Below are 24,942 nucleotides of genomic sequence, written 5' to 3'. Positions count from 1 at the left end.
TGTCCCTAGCAGCTGTATCTTGAAGAAGAAAACATTTGGATTCTGCAACGCAGTCTGGTGCATTTTTATTCCTAGCCTCGGTTTTCAGCGGCCACCTGCCTGATGCTCAAATAGCAGAGGTGGTGGATGCAAAGGCTTACCTGCATCAAATTGCATGTCACATGAATAATACATTGGTATCGCTCGAGACCTTTCAAGCCATTTAATCACCTGGCTACCAAGCCAACAGCCATTTCCCTGGAGTAGAATAAAGCAAATAAATTGATGGCATTATGCTGATTGTGATGCCCTCCTTCAATTATTTTTGAGGCTGTGTGGAAACTGAGAGCATTGACCCCACCCCACCCCGTTCCTCAAACACTGGGTGGTTTGCTGTTTGCGGGGCCTTTGCTCAGTAAGTACATGAAGCATTTATTTTCCACGAATAGCTGCATGGAAAAAATGCCTCAGAATAAGCCCCTCCCGGAACTGTCGATAGACCATTCCTTTGCACTGATGCTGGGGTATGTGACCCAGTTTTCCAGTGCCAACACAGCAGCAGCCTGTTACACAAGATACTAAGAACATTCTGAGTAGACCCAGATCTGATATAGACTCGGCAACAGAGTGACCTGCTTTTTTTGCTTCGTTTGTTGGCCAACCTTCCTGAGATCACATGGCAGCAGTGGGTGTGGCTAATCACATACTCATAAAACTGCGTTTATGCATGTACACACAGTCAGATACACACCCAGGACCCCTTTTCGGGTAATCCATGCAGATCACCCGATATTGCAACCTCTCTGCTCATCAGATGATTGATCTGATGACTGGAAAGTTCCCATCAGGGTGCTGAGCTCCACCCAGCCCAGCACTGTGTCTACCTTTTTTTGTTTTGTTTCGTTTTAACTGTTTCTAACACTGAATTCTGGGGACCCAGGTGGCACTGTGGGCTAAACCCACAAGGCCAAAAACCTAAGAGTTAAGTTGTTAAACCTTGCACCTCGTTGAAACTGGGTAGATCTCCTGCTAGTGTTCTTGCATGTGGCTTGTGATTCTTTAAGAGCATGACAATAAAACAGTACTATCTTCAGGGCTATCTATAGGACCCAGGTGGCGCTGTGGGTTAAACCACTGAGCCAAGGGCTTGCTGATCAGAAGGTCGGCGGTTCGAATCCCTGTGACGGGGTGAGCTCCCGTTGCTTGGTCCCAGCTCCTGCCAACCTAGCAGTTCGAAAGCACGTCAAAATGCAAGTAGATAAATAGGAACTGCTACAGCGGGAAGGTAAACGGCATTTCCATGTGCTGCTCTGGTTTGCCAGAAGCGGCTTTGTCATGCTGGCCACATGACCTGGAAGCTATACACCGGCTCCCTCGGCCAGTAATGCGAGATGAGCGTGCAACCCCTGAGTTGGTCACGACTGGACCTAATGGTCAGGGGTCCCTTTACCTTTACCTTTAACACTGAATTCTAAATTTTTGTAACCTGCCCTGAGATCTGCTGGTGAAGGATGGATAATATATCTAACAATGACAACTTTTTAAAATCTGATACTAAAATTGGGGGGAGGGCCAAAAAAATTGCTGGGAAGAAGGTGGTGGATCAGGCTCCCTCTAGTTGTCCATATTATACACCGGTGTCAAGATTTAGCAGCAGAGGACACAGTCTTACAGCCAGAGTGTGGATGGGGAGGAGAGAGAGGCAAGAGGCAATGGTTGGGTGGAGGGTGTTTGGCTTGGTGTGTCTCCTACAGGCCATGGGCAAGCAGTTGAGATGCCAGGATCACAGATGCTCTGCTCTCTTTGAATTGCTCTCATGTGCCTTGTCTTTCTCTTTCTTTACTGCAGTGAACCAGTCCGAACATATATCCAAGCAAATCCAGCCTGGTACTGGGCTTCCTAGTAAGTACTGGCTTTATCTCAGAAATAAGCTTCATCTCTCTTTAAGTTCTTATTTAATAGATAAGGCAAGGTTTGTTATTTTGTAGGCCCAGTACAAGAGGCTATTTTTGGACAGGCAGGCTAACAACCCATAGGAAAACAAAAGCAACCTTAAAGAAAAGCTAAAGGGTAGAGTCCAGGGGCGTACCCAGGATCAAAACTAGGGGGGGGGCATGATTGCTTGTGGGCGGGGCTATGGAGCCCAGGTGAAACTGACTCCGTCTACCTCGCAAGGTCATAGCGGGCTTGCCATAGAGGAGGCCGGGCACCTTTCGCTAAGGGGAAGCTGCTTGCCGGCAGGTGGGCTCGCGGTGCGTGCGCGCGGCACTGCCAGTGGGCTGGTCCTGCGTGTTGTTGCGGGGCGATTAGAAGACAGACGGCTGGCTGAGCGCGCCGAATTGCGCATTGTCGTCGTCGTTGCTGCTCAGGAAGCTCCAACCTATAATAACCCTGCACAAAATGACCCTATGGCTTCAGTGGCACTGGGGGTAGTCACACAGCCAGGGCCGTCTCGAGCAGGTTGGGCGCCCTGGCGCTGAGGCGCGGAAATCGCTCCGGCGCCCCCGCCCTCGCAGCGCGCAACACAGCTTCGGTGCGGCTTTGCCGTGCAGTGCCCCCCCTGCCGGCCTGGCGCCCTGGCACCCCGCACCACCGGGACTGCACCTAGAGCCGGGCCTGCACACAGCTGGGGCTCACCAAGTGAATGTGATGCTAGGCAGGAGAAAATGGAGCTTCATTTCATTTACAAATTCTCTAGAAAACCAAATACCCCTTCCAAAGGTTTATACTAACTTGTAGATCATTTCATTGGGAACATGTGTTGCAGATGTATACTGTTATTAGTTGTGGTATATGTATGGGACTGTTTTAGGAGGTCTTTGGGGAAATAAAATAAAGAGGAGCACTTCCAGCCCTTTTTGGCCAAAGGTGGGCAGAGTCAGGGGCGGAGCTTTCATTAAGCCCCATCCCATTTTAGTTGAGCACTGGAGATGAGGAGGAAACACCTTAGTGTGCAGTGGGAACGAGTACAGGAAGAGGAGGACCCTAGACATCTTTCCCTCTATGACTGAGTCCCTGGGGGGAAAGAGTTGGGAAACAGCGGACCTAGAAGCAGACCCCTGACCTACTGGTTTGGACCTACAATAAACAATGGTTTATTGAAACCCCAGAAGGCAGAGGGGTTCATCATTCCCTCCCCCCTCTCCATGATCAGCAAACAATGCAAAATAGCAGAGAAATGCAGGATCAGTGAGACAAAGTAAGGGAGATGGGGCAGGTGCACTGGCGGACGAAGGTGGGGATGGGTGGGGGCGGTCCGGCTCGGGTGCCGTCCCTGGGGGGGTGCCATGGCTGCCCCTGCCCTTGGGATGCTCAGTGCTTGCTAAGCACCCCAGGACGCTTGCTGCTTGCCGCACACACCCCTGGCATGTGCTATGCCCCCTCGGCTAGTGTGCCATGCCCCCTGGGACACGCGCCACACCCCCATGATGTGCGCCACACCCTCTGTGATCCGTGCCAGCCATGCCCCCAGATGTATGCTGCTCCCGGTGCCAAAGCAGGTAGGTTCGCCACTGTGGCAAGTGTGCACAGTTAATGCCAGCCTGGCTTTTCTTGGCACAGCACTAGAGAAGCAACAGGCAAGGTGTAACCAAGGATGGGTAGTTGGAAAGCACTGAAGAAAAGCTCTTTAGTTCAGAGGTTAATCACCTTAGAACATGAACACCATACAGGAAAGAGGAGTACCCCCTTCTGTGCAACATGGTTTGGTTTTATTCAATACGCACAATCCATTAAACGCGGCTTTTGCCCACCAAGAACACATGGAACACTGTGTAGCGACACTTTCAATTCATTACTTTATTGATGCTTGTGAAAATCTAGAGCTGGACAGAAGCCATATCTTACCTAGGTGCAAATCTGCACTCCGGAAGTGGAGGGTGGGAGGGAGTTTTATTTGGTGGTGTTGCTATGCAAATCTGCTTAGGTTTGCAAAATAAATAAAATACGTTGATGAAAGGGGTAGATGAAAGGAACGCTGTGGATGTAGCATATCTTGATTTCAGCAAGGCCTTTGACAAGGTGCCCCATGATATTCTTGTAAAGAAGCTAGTAAAATGCGGGCTAGACAATGCTACCTGGGTTAGACCTCACCTGGAGTACTGTATCCAGTTCTGGGCACCACAGTTCAAGAAGGATACTGACAAGCTGGAACGTGTCCAGAAGAGGGCAACCGAAATGGTAAAAGGCCTGGAAATGATGCCTTATGAGGAACGGCTTAGGGAGCTGGGCATGTTTAGCCTGGAGAAGAGAAGGTTAAGGGGTGATATGATAGCCATGTTCAAATATATTAAAGCATGCCATATAGAGGAGGGAGAAAGGTTGTTTTCTGCTGCTCCAGAGAAGCGGACACGGAGCAATGGATTCAAACTACAAGAAAGAAGATTCCACCTAAACATTAGGAAGAACCTCCTGACAGTAAGAGCTGTTCGACAGTGGAGTTTGCTGCCAAGGAGTGTGGTGGACTCTCCTTCTTTGGAAGTCTTTAAGCAGAGGCTTGACAGCCATCTGTCAGGAATGCTTTGATGGTGTTTCCTGCTTGGCAGGGGGTTGGACTGGATGGCCCTTGTGGTCTCTTCCAGCTCTATGATTCTCTGATTCTACATTTACATTAAAAAAGAACCAGGTTTAAATGCTTCCACCCCCTCCCCATGGCTATTTTTATTTCCCAGCCGGACAACATGCCTCAGCCTCACTGTTGCACATGTAAGTGGAACCTGTCTTCTCAGTCAGAAGCCATCTCCCCACCAGGTAGAAGGTGACATTACGACAAACAGTCTAGAGTTACACTCTACAGCCCTTTACATAATGGAAAAATACTTGGAGAAGTTTTCCTCTTGCACAGACTCTCTGAAGGTTGACCTCCTGTTCCCTATTCAATCAGTTGTCTGGAGTCACTAATAATTCTCCCCCCGGTTGAACTGGTTGGTTGTGTGGACCATTTCCCCCCCCCCTCCCATTAAGAAGGGTGTTTTCTGTTTCTCTTGTAGCCCTTAGCCCTCTGGGTTGTAGGCTGGGGTTCAAGGTGGAACTTGAGAGGCTTGAGCTAAAGTGCCAAGTAAGTCATAGATCCTCTTCTTCCTTCCTATTAGACCACAGATGGGGAGCCTGTGGTTCTCCAGATGTTGTTGGACTGCAACTCCCATCAACCCCAGGCAGCATGGCCCAATGGTCAGGGGTGGGAGGCAGTTGTAGTCCAACATCTGGTGGGGAGGCAAGGGTTCCCCATCCCAACATCAAGAAGGGCCATAGCTCAGTGGTAGAGCAAACGGTCCCAGTTTCAATACCCTGGTATCTCCAGGTAAGACTAGAGAAGCTGACATAAGAAGAGCCTGCTGGATCAGGCCAGTGGCCCATATTGTCCAGCATCCTGTTCTCACAGTGGCCAACCAGATGCCCTTAATGGGAAATCGGCAATCCCACCCCACTTGGTTCATATCGCTCTCTCTCTCTCTCTCTCTCTCTCTCTCTCTCTCTCTCTCTCTCTCTCTCTCTCTCTCTCTCCACCCCTCTCATTGCAGTGCCGTCTTCTTTATTACCTACTTGATCCTGGCTTGCTGCTCTGGACCCAGGTAAAATCCTACTTTTAGTGCATTTGATAGAGTAAGGGGATTTGTGTTCTCTCTGCATCTCCTTTTCTGTCCTTTTTGTGGGAGAGATCTGTGTCACCTTGGAAGTTTGGATAGTCTCATATCAGTACAAGCTGGTCTTCTAGCTCAGTGTTTCTCAACCTTTTTTGGGCCACGACACACTTGTTCCATGAAAAAAATCACGAGGCACACCAACTCTGTGCCGCCCTATAGGTACGCAACACCTTTTCCTCGGGAGGAGACCGTTGCCTATTGTTCTCGCCTTCCTGCCCCCCTCTTCCCACCACCACTGAAGTTGTGCGACAGACACCCTCGCTGCTTTGTGTGTGAACCTGGGCGACTGGCGTGTGTGTGTGTGTGGATGGATGTGAGTGTGCGCACACACGAAGGGGAGGGGGCAGCTGGAGCGCAATGCGCGCTGCTGACGCCGGGCCGGCTTGGGCCCGCCGGGGAGTGAGCGGAGAGGGGAAAGAGGCCGCGCCGGTGCTGCTCAGCCTCGGCGCCCGCCTTCTTCTTGGCAGCCGCCGCTTCTTCTCCGAGCCCCGCGGCCTCCGGCCTCCGCAAGGCGATGGGCCTCGAAGCGCAGCCCCCTCCGTCGCCACCACCACCACCGAGCTCCCGCCGCCTGAGGCGAGGGAGCGACAGCTGCAGACGAGGCTGAGGAAAGCCAGGCCCGTCAGGCCACCGGCGGCGGCCCCGTTTGTTGCGTGTGGAAAGTGGTTAAACCACTGAGCCTAGGGCTTGCTGATCAGAAGGTCAGCGGTTCGAATCCCTGTGATGGGGTGAGTTCCCGTTGCTCGGTCCCAGCTCCTGCCAACCTAGCAGTTCGAAAGCACGTCAAAATGCAAGTAGATAAATAGGAACCGCTACAGCGGGAAGGTAAACGGCGTTTCCGTGTGCTGCTCTGGTTCGCCAGAAGTGGCTTTGTCATGCTGGCCACATGACCTGGAAGCTATATGCCGGCTCCCTCGGCCAATAATGCGAGATGAGCGCGCAACCCCAGAGTCGGTCACGACTGGACCTAATGGTCAGGGGTCCCTTTACCTTTTTATGCTCACAGCAGCAAAGGAGTGACATTGTTCATTTCCATGCCACGAAATGCTTCCTTGATAAACCACACCTCGCATGCCACTGTTGAAAAGGCACATCTGAAAAGGTGGCTTAACTCTTAGTTAAGTGGAATCGGCAAGAGAAGCATTTGTGCTCCAGAATTGTACGCCTGTTATTGCCCTGCTGCTCTAACCGCCCCGCTTTAATTATCTGATTATGCAAGATGCTGTTGTGCAATTTTTCCTTCTAGTGGTTATGCTCTTTGAGTAACGACAATCCTTTCTTGGCTCCCTTTCACTTAACTCACAGGAGGTACTTCCCATGGAACCTGATCCTCCTGAGCATCTTTGTAAGTAGGATACCTGGCGCTGTGATTTGTGCTAAGATAAAGGGGGATTTTACAGGAGTATTGGCCCGCATGTTCAACAGGGAAGCCAAAGGAAGAATTAGGGCAGAAAAAGAAAGTGTTTATTGAAGCAGCAGATAGTTAACCTATGGAACACACTCCCACAGGAGGCAGTGATAGACACCAATGCAAATGGCTTTAAAAGAGTATTGGACAAATTCATGGAGGATAAGGCTATCAATGGCTACTAGCCATGATGGCTGTGATCTGCCGCTGTATTATGCCCATAGCTGCCAAGTCTCCCATATTCCCTGGGAAACCCCCGTTTTTCCAGTTGTCCCCAGCCGAAAAAATGGATTTTTTGGTCCCCCCCCCCCGGTTTATTCTGGCGCGACGGCCATTTTGGAACTGGGTGGAGCATGCTCAGAAGCGAATTTTGATGCTGCTTTGCCCAGTTCCAAAATGGCTGCAGCGCGACTTCTGGTGCGGCGGCCATTTTGGAACAGGGCAGAGCAGCATCAACTCGCTTCTGAGCATGCTCCGCACAGTTCCAAAATGGCGGCAGCGCTACTTCCGGTCCAGTCCCTTATTTCTCAGGCCGGAATTTGGCAGGTATGATTATGCCTCTGAATGCCAGTTGCTGGAAACCCACTGGAGGGGAAATGTTCTTGTGCTTGACTCCTGCTTGAAGGTTTTCCACAGGCATCTGGTTGGCCACTGTGAGAACAGGATGATGCTCCCTCAAATGGGTCATCGGCCTGATCCTGCAAGACTCTTCCTATGTTCTCATGTCACGTTCTTAAAGTTGTCTATCCATTTCTCTAGTGGCTGAAAGCCAAAATTTGAAACCATTGACTCTGTGAAACAGCCTTTGCCAACCTGGAACCCTCCAAATGTTTTGGACTCCCAACTCCCATCAGCCCCTGCCAATGGTCAGGGATGATGGGAGCTGTAGTCCAGCAATATCTCTGGTTGATTAAGCACAAATCCCATCATCCCTGACCATTGACCATGCTTTCTGGGCTTCTGGGAGTTGGAGTCCAACAATACCAGGGAGCCCAGAAATCAGAAAGGTGTAGACCAGTGTTTCCCAACCTTGTGCTTCCAGCTGTTTTCGGACTACAATTCCCATCATTCCTGACCACTGGTCTTGCTAGCTAGGGATGATGGGAGTTGTAGTCCCAAAACATCTGGAGGCACAAGGTTGGGAAACACTGGTGTAGACAAAGGGTATTATAATATTTTTTTGGGGGGGGGTAAAACAGTGCCTCAGTTAGAGAGCCCAGAAGCAAAGAAGGCTGGGAGTCCTGCACCTTCAAGAGTTGAATAGATTGAAGGATTTTGGCAGCACAGCTTGCCATGCAGGGGTGAGGAAAAAATTGCACCATCTGCAATGCAACTCTTAAATGTATAGTTTTCTTTGGCTTTTGGTCTGCTTGTGACGCCACAGAGGAAGGAACTACTCAGTGTAAATCCATCATTTATGCACTATTCTGGCTTGGTGGGTCACAAGTTCTTTGAATTTGTCTTCAATAAGGACAAAGCGCCTGCACTTCTGGTGACATCTGGTTGCGCCTCTTTCCCTAACACTCAGCTCCAGCTTCTGAAGTTAACCAAATCTCTTTCCTTCCACAGACTCTTTCCATGGCCTATCTGACTGGGATGCTCTCCAGGTAGGCTGATCACAAGAAGAGACTGCATACTTGCCATATTTCTTCTATGTGTGAGATTTCATTCTTCGGCCTCACCCTCTGATGTTTCATTAGAAAGTCAGAGCATGCTTATTTACACACACCCCTCTCTATCCCAAGGGTGGCAGGCCCCATTTGGCTGCTTGAGGTTCTCCTATTGTTTTGGAAAGTGCAAATTTGATAGATTCAGCTTCAAGCATGAACTGAATAATTTCTTCCCTTCATCCCTACTTGTGGTCGTGCGCCATCTTTTCCCCACCGCTGGGACTTACTCCCTCTTTTCGCCCTCAGCTTCTCCAAATTTTATAGGTCCAAATTTAAATCCAATTCATATTTCCCCAATAATTTCGAATTCGGTTTTTAATTCTGGAAGTTTACCGCTTTCCTCCGAAGCTTGAGACTTCGCGTTGCGAGGTTAGCACTGCCTCCCCCTTCGTGCCCGCAGCTCGATCCTCTCCCTGGATTTATGGAGTGAAATCTGGCAAGTAGGAGAGCACGCTGGGCACCGCTGGGTACTTATACCCTCGAGGTGACCCCCTTGAGGTTCCAAGGTCTGCGTAGCCTTTGCCAACCTCTCCAAAAGCCCCCACGACGCTCGAGACCCCCCCCAGAGGGTTGCCTCACGCTTCTTAATGATGGCCGCAGTAAACCGGAAGTCCCATGCTGTAACAATCTCATGCACAGGTGCATCATGAATTTTAATTGTTTTATTTTTGTCTGATGGCCTGTCAATGGTAGTGGAAGGACAAAACAAAGGCATTAGTTGGTCACAGTATCTAGAGCAATCAACACATGGCAGCAAGGTATTCTGCTGTTGCAAATACAAAACAAAAGCATATGTCAATTTGGGCTGTTCTTGATTAAGGCTGCAGTCCTAACCCCAATTACCCGGGAGTAAGCACTGACTTAGGGACCCAGGTGGCGCTGTGGGTTAAACCACTGAGCTGAGCCTAGGGCTTGCTGATCAGAAGGTCGGCGGTTCGAATCCCTGTGACGGGGTGAGCTCCCATTGCTTGGTCCTAGCTCCTGGCAACCTAGCAGTTTGAAAGCACGTCAAAATGCAAGTAGATAAATAGGAACCGCTACAGCGGGAAGGTAAACGGCGTTTCCATGTGCTGCTCTGGTTTGCCAGAAGCGGCTTTGTCATGCTGGCCACATGACCTGGAAGCTGTACGCCGGCTCCCTCGGCCAATAATGCGAGATGAGCGCGCAACCCCAGAGTCGGTCACGACTGGACCTAATGGTCAGGGGTCCCTTTACCTTTACCTTTAAGCACTGACTTAAATAAGACCTTCTTCTTCTGAGTAGACATGTTTAGGATTATATTTCAATGGGTGCATTCTTCTTAGTTTTTATCACCACATTTGAAGATGGGGAAGTACTTTTGGAAGCAATTGCTTTGCTGGGTGCAGGCTAAAGATTCACTTAGCTCAGCTCAATTTGTTCAGCCATGACCAACTTTATTATCATTAATTATATTATAATTTGGAAAGTTTACAAGGCAGGTAGGAAGGCATCCCTGCTATGTTATTCTCAGCATGTGGTTCTCAGAGTCCCTGTCCAAGGAGATTCCTCTAAAGTCAGTAGCTGTGGCTCAGTGACATAGCACCTGCCTTTGCATGCAGAGGGATGCTAGGATCTCTTCTTGGCCTCTCCAGTTAGAAAAGCTTGGGTGCCAGATCTGGCGAAGACCCAAGTCCTTGAATAAGCACCCCTGGCTGGCATGTACAAGGCAGGTCTAGATGGACCGGTTGTCTGACTTGGTAAAAGGTAGCCCCATAATTGCCTATGTAGAGGTACCATTATGAGGCCCTATTCCTCAGAATGCGGAGAATCCAGATATTTTGACAACATCTGTTCCTTGTGCTCCCGAGCAACATGTACAAGTTGGATTCCCTCTTCCAACTTAATGATTTGATCAGAATCCAAAGTTTCAGGTTAGTTTCTAAACCAAATGTCCCAAGCTTCTGAGAACTATAGCACATGTCCTTTCTGAAGGTGGATCTCTTAACTTGGATCTCTAACACCATTCCATTTCATTTTGCAGCTACTACAATACCAAGTCAGTCCTTCTGTGCCTGGGGATAACAGCACTGGTATGCCTCTCTGTCACCTTATTCAGTTTCCAGACCAAGGTGAGTAAATGTGTCTTAGTAGCGTTGAGCATCCTAATTTTTGTCACTCCGTTTACAGGTGAAGGAGAAGTTGGGAGGGTCATTCTGGCAATTTTCAGGTGGGTGGGGGCAAAAGAGGGCAAAAATAAGCTACAGTTACCATTAGTAAGTGCAGAGCCAGGAACAGGCAGCTTTCATCCCCCACCTCAGAATTCTTAGAATAACACACACATGTTAACATAGTATTGTTCAAGGAGACATCTGGATATAAAAATTGGCAGCCACCCGTCACTGGAAGGAGATCATAACCATTTCTACTGGGGAGAGTGCCACCACCAGTAAGAAGCAGCAAAATGAAATGTTTAAAAAGGCAGCTGAGGTGGTTTGGGGGCCCCTTCGGTCTCCGAGTTTGCTTATTTGTTCCTTCCTTTCAATCCATTTTTCTTTTGCGTTAAGCCAGGCATGTCAAACCTGCGGCCCTCCAGATGTTTTGGCCTACAACTCCCATGATCCCTAGCTAGCAGGACCAGTGGTTGGGGAAGATGGGAATTGTAGTCCAAAACATCTGGAGGGCCGCAGGTTTGACATGCCTGCGTTAAGCCTTTTTAGACATTACTGAGGATTGCCTTTTTTCTTTCGTAATCTGCAAGTCACTCTGGGAATCTTGATGGTTGAAGAGCAGATTTTTATGCCCTGAGATCTACAAGTATAGGGTGGTATACAAGTTAAATGAATGAATGAATAAATAAATAAATAAATACTCATAAAAACACAAACGGCCCATTGAAACTCTGAATTTTCTATAAACTGAAGTGACAGGGGCAAACACCAATATGAGATACATTGTGTTCTAATTTGGAAGGGTCTGAGTTTGGATTGGATTGGGACGAGGCTTCCTGAAATCTCTTGAAATCTCCCCAACACGTGCCGAGGTGGATTATTGTGACTCATACGGTCAAAAAGCTAGATGTGATGGAGAGCTTGTCTGAGTCTAAGACAGTGTAAGTGAAGGGATCTCAAGGCATGAGGTATAACTTGAGAAGGATGAGCGTCCATCTGGGTACAAGATACAGCAGCAATTGCCTGGCAAAGGCTGTATGTGTTTGGTTATGTGAGTACCTCATGCTCCCTGGAAGCTAGGGTGCCCTTGAATATACCCACTCAGTGTACACAGATACAGTGACAGCCTTTTTCTTTCCTCCCACAGTATGATTTCACCTCCTGCCAGGGTGTGCTGTTCGTAATGCTGATGGTGCTGTTTTTTAGTGGGATCATCCTGGCTATTCTGCTTCCTTTCAAATACGTAAGTCTCATCTTGCTTCTACCAGCAAAACTATATCCACATGGGGATGTGTCATTTCACTGGGACAGTGAGGTACAGGGCCAGAGCACTCAAAATTGCTGAAAACAGGAGTAGTCAACAGGGTACCCACCCAGATGTTGCTGTACTAGAACTCCCATCATCCCTGACCACTGGCCATGCTAGCTGGGGCCGGTGGTTTAAAGCCTAATCTACATGGAATCACAGCATTGGGACAGGAGTGAAATGGGCTTTTCAGCCCAACCCTCTGCTTGCTACCAGTTCTCTGCTTACCTTCCAAGTCCCGGACTGCAGAATCCAGGACCGGCAGCCCTGTGACACCGGAAGTTGCGTTGATGTAACATCCGCTGTCGCTTTGCCCTTCTATGGGCACCAAAAATGGCCGCCGCCAGCTTCAAAAGTAGCTTCTACGCATGGCCGGAAGTGCGTCGACGCAACTTCTGGTGTCGCCCCACCCATTTATGGGCACAAAAAATGAAGCTAGATTTGAAGCTGGCGGCGGCCATTTTTTTGTGCCCATAGAAGAGCAAATCAGAAAAAAATGGCCGCCGGCAGGAGAAAATAATGGAGAAAAACGGGAGACGAAGTGATACGGGGGACCACCGGGAAAAGGTAAGTAAAAACAGGGTTTCCTGGGGAAATCGGGGTACTTGGCAGCTATGGTTCTCTGCTGCCCAACCTTCGGAACCTAGACTACAAAGCAAAACCAGGAGAAAGTTGCTTGGGCCTGTTTCAAGAAAGTGAAAAGGGATAGGTGAATCTGTCCATTTTGGTTTCCCTCTCCTTCTCATTTTTCCAATGTTAAGTTCAGTTCTCCATCAGTGTGCGATGAAAAAGAAGAAATCATGGAAATTCATTGCCATTCTAGCATGAATGTTTCCTAGCATGCACATTTTTATATGCAATTTTGCCTAATTCACATGTTTTTCCTAGCCACTTGTGCATTTTTAACATGTTATTTTCAGTACTTTATGTGTTTTATGCACACTAATGTACATATTTTTGTACACATTTTGGGGGGTTCAAGATTCAAAGAAGTGTCAGTTTTGAACGACAGCTATGTTTCAGTTCATGTGTTGTTTGGGGGAGTGCAAATTAGGTAGGTTTGCTTTAAAATGCAAACAAAAAAGAATTTCTCCTCCATCTGCACCTGAGATGGAAAAATGGTATTCCCCACCTCCCCAAGGTAACATGGGCTGTATGAGAAAATACTGCATGAAGGTGCATTATATCAGGCAAAATTGTGAATAAGAATGCATATGAATTTCCATGCAGACAATTTTTTTTTATAAAAAAAAACACCTCAGAAACTGATGCAGACATTGAGTAACTGAACTGACTGGGAAAATGAGAAACTAAGAGAAACAAAAATCAACAGATTTATCCATCTCTATTCTTAGGGACGCGGGTGGCGCTGTGGTCTAAACCACTGAGCCTAGGGCTTGCTGATCAGAAGGTCGGTGGTTTGAATCCCTGCAACAGGGTGAGCTCCCCTTGTTCAGACCCAGCTCCTGCCCACCTAGTACTTCGAAATCATGTCAAAGTGCAAGTAGATAAATAGGTACTGCTCTGGTGGGAAGGTAAATGGTGTTTCTGTGTGCTGCTCTGGTTCGCCAGAAGCGGCTTAGTTATGCTGGCCACATGACCTGGAAGCTGTCTGCGGACAAACGCCGGCTCCCTCAGCCAATAGAGCAAGATGAGCGTGCAACCCCAGAGTCATCCGTGACTGGACCTTTACCTTTATTCTTAGTCAAAATTGTGTCTAAGGTGGCTCTGCCCATTCCCCTTTCCTTTTTCAGCCTGTGGAATCCTACTTGCAAGACCACTAACCTAGACTGGCTCATTAGTCTTCATTTTTGCCCTCACCATTCATTTCTAAACAAACATGTTCCTTCCTGGCTAATTTCCTAATCCTTATCTCTATTTCAATTACTGTGACCTCCATTTCCATCTCTCTCTCTCTCCCTCCCCCCCCCCCTCTGACATACACACAACTGCAAGGTTTGGCACCGGCTTGTGTTTACTGTTCTTGACCGGCAGTTGCTCATGAAGCAAAGACTGATTATGACAGGGAGGGGGAGAAATGGGAAAGAGGGCAAAGATGCCAGAATCTCTCAATCATTCTCCACCAGGGAGTTTTCATTCTGCAGTTATCACGAGAGCCTGCTAGATACTGGGAAGTATTGACAGAAGAAGGAGTGTTAGCCTGGGTTTTGAAGCCCCCATTAATCACTGCAGTCTTGGCTTGTTTGCTTGATTTCCAGGGTGGGCTGGGCTTTCCATGACCTCAAGCGGCTGGAACCATATTGAGTACCTGATTATCTTGCCTTAAAAGAACAATTCATCCTTTGATTCACACCCTTCCATGATTCAGGCCTGAATAAGCTGAACGTCAAAGACGTGTGAGAATGTTGTGCTTTGCAATAGAGAGCCCCAGATTTCTCATTCCAGAAGCAGGTTTTATGTGACACTATGTACTTCTTGATGGCAAACACCAAACAGGTCCATCATGCCCTTGTCTTTGATGTTGCTATTTTAATTTGGTATAGTGGTGGATGGTTATCTAAAACCTGATCCAGGTGAATACGTGCTTCCATCATCTTCACCAGGTGCTATTCAGTGTGTGGCGCTGTGGTGTAAACCACTGAGCCTCTTGGGCTTGCCAATCGAAAGGTTGGCGGTTCGAATCCCCATGACAGGGTGAGCTCCTGTTGCTTGGTCCCAGCTCCTGCCAACCTAGCAGTTCGAAAGCACACCAGTGCAAGTAGATAAATAGGTACTGCTGCGGTGGGAAGGTAAATGGCGTTTCTGTGCACTCTGGTTTCTGTCACAATGTTCCGTTGCGCCCAGGGCCTTCTTAAGCATGCCCGGCGCCCTGGCACCGTGGTGCGCCGGATCCCTCCGGCGCCCCCTGTCCCGTTTCCCAGTGCGGCGGGCGGGCGCCACCACGGGTGCAGCTGCATTGCGCCACCCAGCCTGCCGTAGGGCCGACCCTGGGCCAGGGGGCGCTCCCCGCCCCCTGTTGCGACGCCCCTGCGCGCGGTGGAGGCAGCCCCAGGCCCGCGCGCTTCCGGAGAGCGCCCTGAAGCCGCTGAACAGTGGAGGCGCGCCTGGAGCAGCCTCAGCCACACCTCTCAGTGGGCGCAGCGGCACCCCTGGTGGCCTGGTGCCCCGCGCCACCGGGAGCAGGCCTAGAGCCGGCCCTGGTTGCGCCAGAAGTGGTTTAGTCCTGCTGGCCACATGACCTGGGAAGCTGTCTGCGGACAAATGCTGGCTCCCTTGGCCTGAAAGCGAGATGAGCACCACAACCCCATAGTCGCCTTTGACTGGACTTAACTGTCCAGGGGTCCTTTACCATTATTCAACTAAATAGCTCTGCTTGTACAAGGATTGACACTAGTTCAATGGGATTTTTCTACTTCACCACCCCCAAATCTACGCTTGCCATATTTCAAAAAGTAAAAATCTTTTTTTTTTTTGGAGGGGGGATTGCTGTTACTACTCAAACACACACTTCTGGGTTCTGTTGGCAAAAACCTGGATATTTTGCCCATTTTTTGAAATTTCCCCCTGGGCACTAATTTTGCTATTGGAACCCCAGGAAAATCCAGACATATGGCAAGTTGGCAACCATACCCAAATCTGCTCCAGATGATTAGGGAAACCCCAGAACAGAGGTTTTTTTGGGGGGGGGGGAATGGAGGGAAATGTTCTGTTTGGTGCAAGGAGAAATCCTCATATTGACAGAACATTCTCCTTAGCGCTACATTGAATACAACCCAAGATATTATCAAGCTGGGTAGGAAATGTATAACACATTCCTGTCATACATTTATCTTAAATATTAACAGGGGTAGGGAGTGCAGAATAATGCTTCTCAAATTTCTGAAGCATTCAAGCTCAAGGTGAATTGAGTGATTTCTCTTCATTATCCACGTTATGAGAAACCAAGCAAATTTCCCTCCCTCCCCAAGTTGTTGGTGGAAACAGAAGAAAACTGGGAAAAGGACAACAGTAGGAAAGTGTAGGCAGTATATTGGTCCTTCATTTCTCTGGGGAATCATAGTCTGTTCTACCATTTACCAGTGAATGGTAATTAAAAAAAAAACCCAGGGCAAATACAGACTCAGTGCAAGATTCGGACTCAAGGCATGCCAGTTGTTACCAACAAGCACCTAATAATTAGGCATGGACAGATTCATCGTACAATGACTGCAACATCCAGTAGCTTAAAAATTGGCCACCACAGACAGAGGACTGCAGATCAAACTTTCACATTATTTTGCAAGTGCATTACAGTGAAAGTCATATATATGTGAATCAAACTTGTGACAACATGCTTTGAGGTCCTGCCTAGGGCAGAAGTCAATTCAACAGGATGGGGCAGAACTGTTTAAGAAAAGGTCCTTTATTCTTAACCCTTTTGATCTTTGAGAAATCATTTTGACCAAAGCAAAGCAGATATAGAAATTAGCCTGCTCAGTTTCATTTCACCCTTTAGTGGCCTCTTATGTAGTTCAAGTTAACTGTGTCTGTCTGTCTGTCTGTCTGTCTGTCTGTCTGTCTGTCTGTCTGTCTGTCTGACTCTCTCTCTCTCTCTCTCTCTCTCTCTCTCTCTCTCTCTCTCTCTCTCTCTCTCTCTCTCTCACACACACACACACACACACACAGGCTGCAGTCCTAACCCTCATTTATTGGGACTAAGTCCCATTGAATTCAGTAGGACTTACTTCAGAGTAGACTTGGTTATGATTCTGTTGCTGACACACCACAGGAGTCCCTGCCAAAAAATAGAGCTTTATTCAACTTACAGTTATCATCCAACACCCTTCAAATCATTATTAAGTGATGTTTGGTCCTCAGGCTGTGCTTGGGAGCCTGCTTAATGAAATGAGAACAATGCAAAAGTAATTTCTCTTCCTTACACCTTGTTGGTTCCTTTTCCATCTTCTTTCTGGAGGTGTCTATTGTTGTTGTTATTATTATTTTACTTAGAGCTAACCTGTACCTTGAGCCTCTACTAATAGAAGGGCCATAGCTCAGTGGTTGGAGCATCTGATGCGCATGTAGAAGGTCTCCGGTTCAAGACCTGGCATCTCCAGGAAAGGCTGGAAACGGAACCCGGTAGAGCTGCTGCCAGCCAGTGCAGTCAAAACTGAGTTAGTGGGACCGATGGTTTCACTCATTACAAGGCATCTTACTATGTACAAACATTCCTCCTCCCACATGGATGCATTGTTTACATCCTTCTGTCTTATGAGGCTGACCAATCTCTCTTGCCTCTTTCCATGTAGGTGCCGTGGCTCCAGGCCATTTATGCTGTGCTGGGTGCGATTGTATTTACTATGGTAAGTAAGCTGAGCTTAGGACAATTCTTTTCTCAACTCACTGCCACCAGGAGTGAAAATTCAGAGGTTAAACTATCAGCTGTCCTTTTCACTTGTAGCTATGCAGAGGATGCAAAAGATGGGGGGGGGGGTGACACTGGGGAGAAAGTGGATCTTTCAAAACCACCACCACCACCAATTGAGTCCATATAAATCAATTAAAGGTCCAATGTGTTCAGTTTCTCTTGCTGCGCCTTAGAAAAAGGTTGTCATGTTTTTTGTCTCTTAAAGACTTATTGTTTTATACAGAACCACCATCACCCCAGATCCATTTTAAGCCTTTGCTTCTTCCTTAGCTCCCTTTGGTTTTGTGGGAGAAGGAGGCTCGCCTAACCCCACTCCTTCAAATACAGTGGAACCTCGCTTTATGAACACCTCGGTTTATGAATTTTCGGTTTACGAACGCCGCGGACCCATCTGGAACGGATTAATTCACTTTCCATTACTTTCAATGGGAAAGTTCACTTCAGTTTATGAACGCTTCAGTTTATGAACAGACTTCCGGAACCAATTACACCCATGCTTCGGGTTAAGTACGCTTCAGGTTGAGTACTCCGCGGACCCGTCTGGAATGGATTAATCCACTTTCCATTACTTTCAATGGGAAAGTTTGCTTCAGTTTATGAACACTTCAGTTTATGAACAGACTTCCGGAACCAATTGTGTTCATAAACCGAGGTACCACTGTACACAAGCTGAGCCTCTCTTTGTATTTCACGGATCTGTGCTTTATAAATTCCAATCTGCAATCCATGTGTTCAAGTCTTCACTGTTCAGGATTTGGTCTCAGTCATGATGGGCAACACACTCACTTGTCTCAGTTCAGAACGGGAAAACCAAGCTATTCCCTTAGAGACCTTGGCTGTGGACACAGCAAAGATTTAATGCAGATGATTTCCCCCAAAGAATCATGGGAACTGAAATTTACTCCCAAAGAGCTGCAATCTCTAAGCCCCTTAACAAACTACAGTTCCCAGGAGTCTTTGGGAAGGGTGCTATGTGCTGTACTGTATATGTGCTTTATGCACCCCTACTATTGCTGCCTCACCATCAGAGTGGCGGGGGTGGAAAGATAGGGACAGACAAATCTGTCAATTTTGCTTTTTCTGAGGTCCTCGTGTTTCCAATCTTCAGTTTGTATGTTATTTTCATTAACAGGCATATTTTTTGCACCGTTTCCCTGAATATACTTTTTTTTTTAAAGGATTGCATAAGCTGAGCATGTTGTTTATCTCCTGCTATCTTTGCTCTCTCCCTTTTCACAGCTAATTGTCCTCGGGGCTTGAGGGGGGCAATTGGCCACTATATAAGTTAAGAAGCAGAGATAAGCAATGGGCTGGGCCTACATCCCCTTGGGCTTGCAAAGCATTCCCTGCAGCCTTCTCCGCCAGTCTCCCAGGGAGCTGCAGGAGTCTGACCCCTGCTATATATATATATATCTGAATGCGTTTTATACAACATCTGTAAATGTAGCCAGGCTCTAACTATATGGTGGAAGCTGGTAAGAGGAGACAGACATCCATCAGAGAGGGGAAACTCAAAGAGATACTCAGGGCCGTCTCAAGCAGGTCGGGCGCCCTGGCGCGGAGATTGCTCCGGCGCCCCCGCCTTGGTGGGCAGGTGCAGTGTGCAGTATGGCATCCACGTGGCTTTGCCGCACAGCGTCCCCCTGCCTATCCGGCACCCTGGCGCCCCACGCCACCGAGACTACACCTAGAGCTGGCACTGGAGATACTAGCAAGTAGGGGCATTGGGCCTGGTGCACTAGGGCACCAGTGCCTGCATCTGAAGGTGGCGAGGCTGGGCATCTATTGAGGGCACAGGGGCTTGGAAAGGCTCTTCACTGATCCTGCCAAGCCCACCACCCTTTGGACCCTTCCTACTACCAGAGTTGCAGCACAGCGTGGCTCCTTACCTCTGCCACCGTCACCAGCCACTCCTTGTATTGCCTCCCCTCATTGCTGCAGACATATGTATCTCACAGCAAGATAATAATAATGATAATAATAATAATAATAATAATAATAATAATAATACCCTGCCCATTAAAACATCAGTCATTAAAAACTTCCCTAACCTGGGCTGCCTTCAGATGTCTTCAAAATGTAATATAGTTGTTTATCTCTTTGACATCTGGTGGGAGGGCGGGTGCCACTACCGAGAAGGCCCTCTGTCTGGTTCCCTGTAACTTCGCTTCTCACAGTGAGGAACCGCCAGAAAGTCCTCAGTGCTGGACCTCAGTGTCTGGGCTGAAAAATGGGGGTGGAGACCCTCCTTCAGGTATACTGGGCTGAGGCCGTTTAGGGCCTTAAAGGTCAGCACCTTTAAACTTTGGTAGACTGAATGGTGCAACTGCATGTACCTGTGTGTTAAAACTAATCATGTGGTTCTTCTTGCTTAAGCTGCAGAATGAAGCCTTAGTGTATATCCTCAGAACATTGCTGCATGTCTCTTCCCATATTATCAATGAAACTGTGTGCCACCATCTCAAACTGCATGCATAGTTCAGCCACTGCTTAGCTCAGTGCATACACCATACACCAATTCAGCATACAGGAAGAAGGTCCCTCTGCACTGTAGTATTCCCCTTAAACCTCCCTATCATTGACACCACAGAAAGGCTTATTCCCTGAACATGGAAAAGTAGGTTTTGGATGTCACTCTGTGTGGCTGAACCTGCAGGCCAGATCAGGCCTCCCCCCCAAACCATTTTTATTCAGCCACCAGGTTACCTTTCCAAAAATCAACATCAGAGAGAATATCACCCCAAATATGCCTATTTCGAATGCAGTGCTGAATGTTCTCCCATCCTGCTTTTAACCAAAAGGTGTGCTTTTAGGGGTGCCAACATGTTCCTTCAAAACATCAACCTCTGAAAAAGTTTGCCATCTACACTAACTTTTGGATATTTGAAGCCCGTACTTACGTATTTGTCCACTGGACACGGGTGGCGCTGTGGTCTAAACCACTGAGCCTAGGGCTTGCCGACTGGAAGGTCGGCAGTTCAAATCCCCGTGACGGGGTGAGCTGTTGTTCGGTCCCAGCTCCTGCCAACCTAGCAGTTCGAAAGCACGTCAAAGTGCAAGTACCACTCCGGTGGTAAGGTAAACGGTGTTTCCGTGCGCTGCTCTAGTTTCACCAGAGTGGCTTATTCATGCTGGCTACATGACCCAGAAAACTGTCTGAGGACAAACGTCAGCTCCCTCGGCCAGTAAAGCGAGATGAGCGCCGCAACCCCAGAGTCGTTCATGACTGGACTTAACTGTTAGGGGTCTGTTACCTTTAGGGAATAAAGATTAAGATACAGGCCAGCGTAAGGGAATGGCCCAGTGCCCTCAGTTAACCAGGTGATCCTGCCAGTGTTTCTGTAACCATGTCAACCTTAGTGGAAGAAACCTGCCTGGAGGTTCCGGTTCCCAACAAAAGAGGGTTGTTCTCCTGGAGCTTTCTAACAACTGCCCTTTGGACCTTGGATAACCCACAATTTATCATGAAACTAAACCACAAGTCTGAACTGGAGTCCTTGGCAAGCATTTTCACCGGGCTCTATGACACATGAAAAAGTGGGACGCAAAGCACTGTTTACATTTGTGTAGACATGAGAAGACATCTCAGGATGAAGGTCACATTCCTTTCTGAGCACCCTTTTCCAGGGGCCACAGGTGGGGAAAGCCAGAAGCAAAAGATGGCGGGGGAACAAATGCAAAATATGTTCCCACCCTTGATTCAAAAGCCAAACATGTAGCATAGGGGTAGGTTGCATGGTGAATTCCTTATGTTCCTCCTTTGGGAAGAATGCAGCAGGCCTAAGTTGGTAGGTGGTTGTTATTGTTGTTGTTTAAGCATACCTGCCAAGTTGCTGTCAGAGAAATAAGGGACCGGGCCGGAAATAGCAGACCAGAAGTAGCACTGCCGCCATTTTGGAACTGCTCAGAAGTGACTTTTGATGCTGCTTTGCCCAGTTCCAAAATGGCTGCCAGGCCAGAAGTCGCACTGCAGCCATTTTGGAACTGGGCAGAGCAGCATCAAAAGTCGCTTCTGAGCATGCTCCGCCCAGTTCCAAAATGGCCACCGCGCCAGAATAAACCGGGAAAAGACAAAAAAAATCTGTTTTTTCAGCTAGGAACAGCTGGATAAACAGGGATTTCCTGGGGAAAACGGGAGACTTGGCAGCTATGGTTTAAGCAGATAGTGGGATGCAGGGAAAATCTACTGGATTCTGTAGCCCACTGTGAGCCTTTTAGTTCTTTTCTCCTGTTTCCATTTGCTCAGCCACAGGGACATGGGTATACTGGAAAGGCATTGAAGCATGCACATGTTCAGTTCTGTTTACAAATCTCTTTCCCCCTTTGTACAAGGCCGGAGAGTGAGGTGTTGCATCTGGGCAGCGAGATCTTGAATACACTGGCTCAGACTGGCAAGTCAGGCTGGCACCCACCCAGAGAGGATCCTCCCTCTTAATCCAAGCCATGGGAGCTGCCTGAGCTTTCCGGGTGAGGAGCAGAGCGAAGGAGGTTGAGGCTGCGTGTGGGTGTGGACCTGACCTACCAGCAGCAATACTGTTATCACCATAAATTCTGAAGGCCAGAAAGGATGTGATGAAACTCAGTTCAGTCCCCATCTTCATCTGGGCCTACCTCATTCGCCCTTTCCAAATCAATATACAAACCAAAATACAGTGGTGCCTCACAAGACAAATTTAATTCGTTCTGCGAGTCAATTCGTTTTGCGAAAAATTCGTCGTGTGAATCATGGTTTCCCATAGGAATGCATTGAAATTTCTTTTTTTGCCCATAGGAATGCATTAATTAAATTTCAATGCATTCCTATGGGAAACCGCGATTGGCAAGACAAATTTTTCACAAAACGAATTCGTCTTGCGAGTCACCATCAGGTCTCAAGACGCATTCGTCTTGCGAAAAATTAGTCTTGCAGGGCGTTCGTCTTGCGAGGTAGCACTGTACCACCAGCCTTCAAATGTAGCCATTCTCCAACCTAGAATTGTTGGAGACAATGTACAAAATGCATACATCAGGAGAATATGCACATAAAAGTGTGTGTATTAGTAGGAGTCGTTGTTGTTATATTTTTAACCCTCCATTCCTCCCAAATGCTTTATCTTAGGGGAAATTGCTTGCCCAAATATGTTTAATGGGCAAAAGTTACATACAAAAAAAATACATAAATAAATGTGTATTAAGGGGGAAACGTGGACACGCTAAAGTGCTAAGGACTCCCCCCCCCATTTAAATGCAAACCAATGTGGCAAATGGTGTAATGGAGAAAACAAGTGAAACTGATTTGACAGATTTCTCCAGAGAGGTTACTGGCACACTTAGCAATCCTATACTGTAATCCTATACTCGCTTCCCCTGGAGCAAGTCTCACTGAATTTAGGGGGACTCAGCGCTGAGCAGACATGTATAAAATGGCAGTACTGACCTCAGCCTGTGTTTGGTTTTCTCTCCTCAGTTCCTGGCCTTTGACACACAGCTCCTGATGGGAAACCGGCGCTATGCTATGAGTCCGGAGGAATACATCTTTGGGGCTCTCAACATCTACCTAGACATCATCTACGTATTCTCCTTTTTCCTGCAGATCTTTGGGTCTAGCCGAGAGTGAGCTCGGCAAAGCTGCTAGGGCTTGTGTCTGATTTATTATTATTAAAAAAAGAAGAAGGAATATACACATTGGATGACACGACAAGAAAGAAAGGAGAGAGGAAAAAGTTATACAACCTCTCTAGCCCTTTAGCAAGCTCCATTCCATCAGATTGGCCCCCATCCACCCACCGGCCTTGTTGAGCTCCTGGCAGGCTGTACATATATACATATAGATGCTGTTAAAACTTTTGTGACTCAAAAAGCAAACTGGGGTGTAAATGTACTAGGCCTTCCCTTGCTCTGGCAACTGCCTTCAAGCTGTAAATTGAACCTGGAGTTGCAGGACCAGAATGGGCACTAGAGTGGAGGGGAGGGGGATAATTGAGTGTGTGTGTGTGTGGTTTCAATTGCTGAAGCAAAGCAATTGGGAATTCAGAAATGATCTTAATCAAGGTTGTCACAAATGTTTGTGAAAATCTACAGAATGGCTGATTTACTTACTTACTTACTGGTGTTCTTCATGACAGTTGTTGTGCAAGCCTCAAATTCAAGTCCTGGCACACATTTAGGGCCCTTCTGTGCATTTGCTTTCTAGACACTAGATGCTTTCCCTCTAAGGCTTACAAGGTCCATCTCGCTTAGCTTCATTGGAAGAACTTATTCACATGTCCTCATGCTCACTAGGATGTTTTGGGGCGGGGTCCAGACTCTGATCCCGTTCTGCTTGGCTTTGAGTTTTAATTTGCTGATTTGAAGTTGCAGGGTTCAATTTCCGTTCTTTTGCCCATTTTTGTTTGTTTGTTTCAGCACTATTTCCAGCATAGCAAGGGGAGCAGGGGAGGGCAAACAATCCAGAATAAATGGTCATTGTGTTCCTGCTCAGTCAGTGATGACATTTCTAGTCCCGGCCACTAACAAGAGCAAACATCCTTAGATCTGGGATAATACTTTTTGCCGCCACTTTAATGCTGCGCTCCCATGCACCAATTTCTTCACCTGTCTCTCCATCCCTTTCTTGGGATGTGCATGGCATTTAGACTTCTTCCCATGAGTGAATCAGGGCTTGAAAAGAGACGAGGCAGAGAGAGGGAGGGAGGGAGTGAAAGAGGAATGCTTTCTGCTTTCATATGTCTAGCTAAGCAAGTCTTTTCAGATTTAGAGAGGATGGCCAAGGCATTTCTAACGGCCTAGCATTTCTTTGCCAATTGTTACAGACAGAAAGATGGAGAGAAACACACTCAAGCACTGAGAAATCCATGTGTAGGAGATTCCAGAAATCCAGACAGGAGTCTATCATTCTCATTTGTATTCAGATCACCTTTGCATTATGCCACTGCATCTATTTAGAAATATTGGGTGCATGAATGGAGGCCCTGTGTCTCCTCTGAATCTCTTATATAGATAGATCCTTGCAAGTGAAGACATTCCAGCCTCTTAGCTAGATCCCTTCACCATCTCAGCTAGAATAGCTGCCTAAATTAAGCCTAAATTCCTAATTGGAGTTTGAGGCCATCCCACTGCTGCCAGAAGTAGATGGGTCATAAGAAGAGTGCTGAGGTTGGGGTAAAGGGTTCAAGGATGAAAAAGCTTCAGCACTACTGGACGAAAAATGTGAATAAATTCTAAAATCCCAAATTGACCAGATTGTGTATGTGTGAAGGCAATGAGCTCATATCTGTGAAACCAATGGTGCATTTCTGCATCAGATGATAACATACAATCACCCTGTGTGTGCCCTGCATTCTTTGCATATATATAAAACTGCTGGCACAACCATGGCGTAGGTATTTGCACTTTGTTCACCTGTGGATCTAACAAACTTTTACATTATTATTTGTGCATTCATGGCATTCCTCCCCTGAA

The 24,942-nt window shown here is 47.6% G+C and overlaps 1 protein-coding gene across 1 annotated transcript in view; it reads left to right on the top strand.

Annotated features, from left to right (window-relative positions):
• The window catches only part of FAIM2 (Fas apoptotic inhibitory molecule 2), a 44,098-nt gene extending 19,387 nt beyond the window's left edge, over positions 1-24,711 (top strand). The window contains exons 5-12 of the mRNA XM_060272107.2: positions 1,828-1,881; positions 5,499-5,549; positions 6,927-6,966; positions 8,599-8,636; positions 10,702-10,789; positions 11,976-12,071; positions 17,384-17,437; positions 22,949-24,711. Of these exons, the coding sequence (XP_060128090.1) occupies positions 1,828-1,881; positions 5,499-5,549; positions 6,927-6,966; positions 8,599-8,636; positions 10,702-10,789; positions 11,976-12,071; positions 17,384-17,437; positions 22,949-23,098 (571 nt within the window). The 3' untranslated portion in view covers positions 23,099-24,711. The remainder of the gene's footprint in view (positions 1-1,827; positions 1,882-5,498; positions 5,550-6,926; positions 6,967-8,598; positions 8,637-10,701; positions 10,790-11,975; positions 12,072-17,383; positions 17,438-22,948) is intronic.
• The last annotated feature ends 231 nt before the right edge of the window (positions 24,712-24,942 follow it).

The sequence above is a fragment of the Zootoca vivipara genome, chromosome 2 (assembly GCF_965207765.1).
Source record: "Zootoca vivipara chromosome 2, rZooViv2.hap1.1, whole genome shotgun sequence".
Classification (NCBI taxonomy): domain Eukaryota; kingdom Metazoa; phylum Chordata; class Lepidosauria; order Squamata; family Lacertidae; genus Zootoca; species Zootoca vivipara.
The sequence above is the reverse complement of the archived record's forward strand: the minus strand, read 5'-3'. Positions and strand labels throughout refer to the sequence as shown.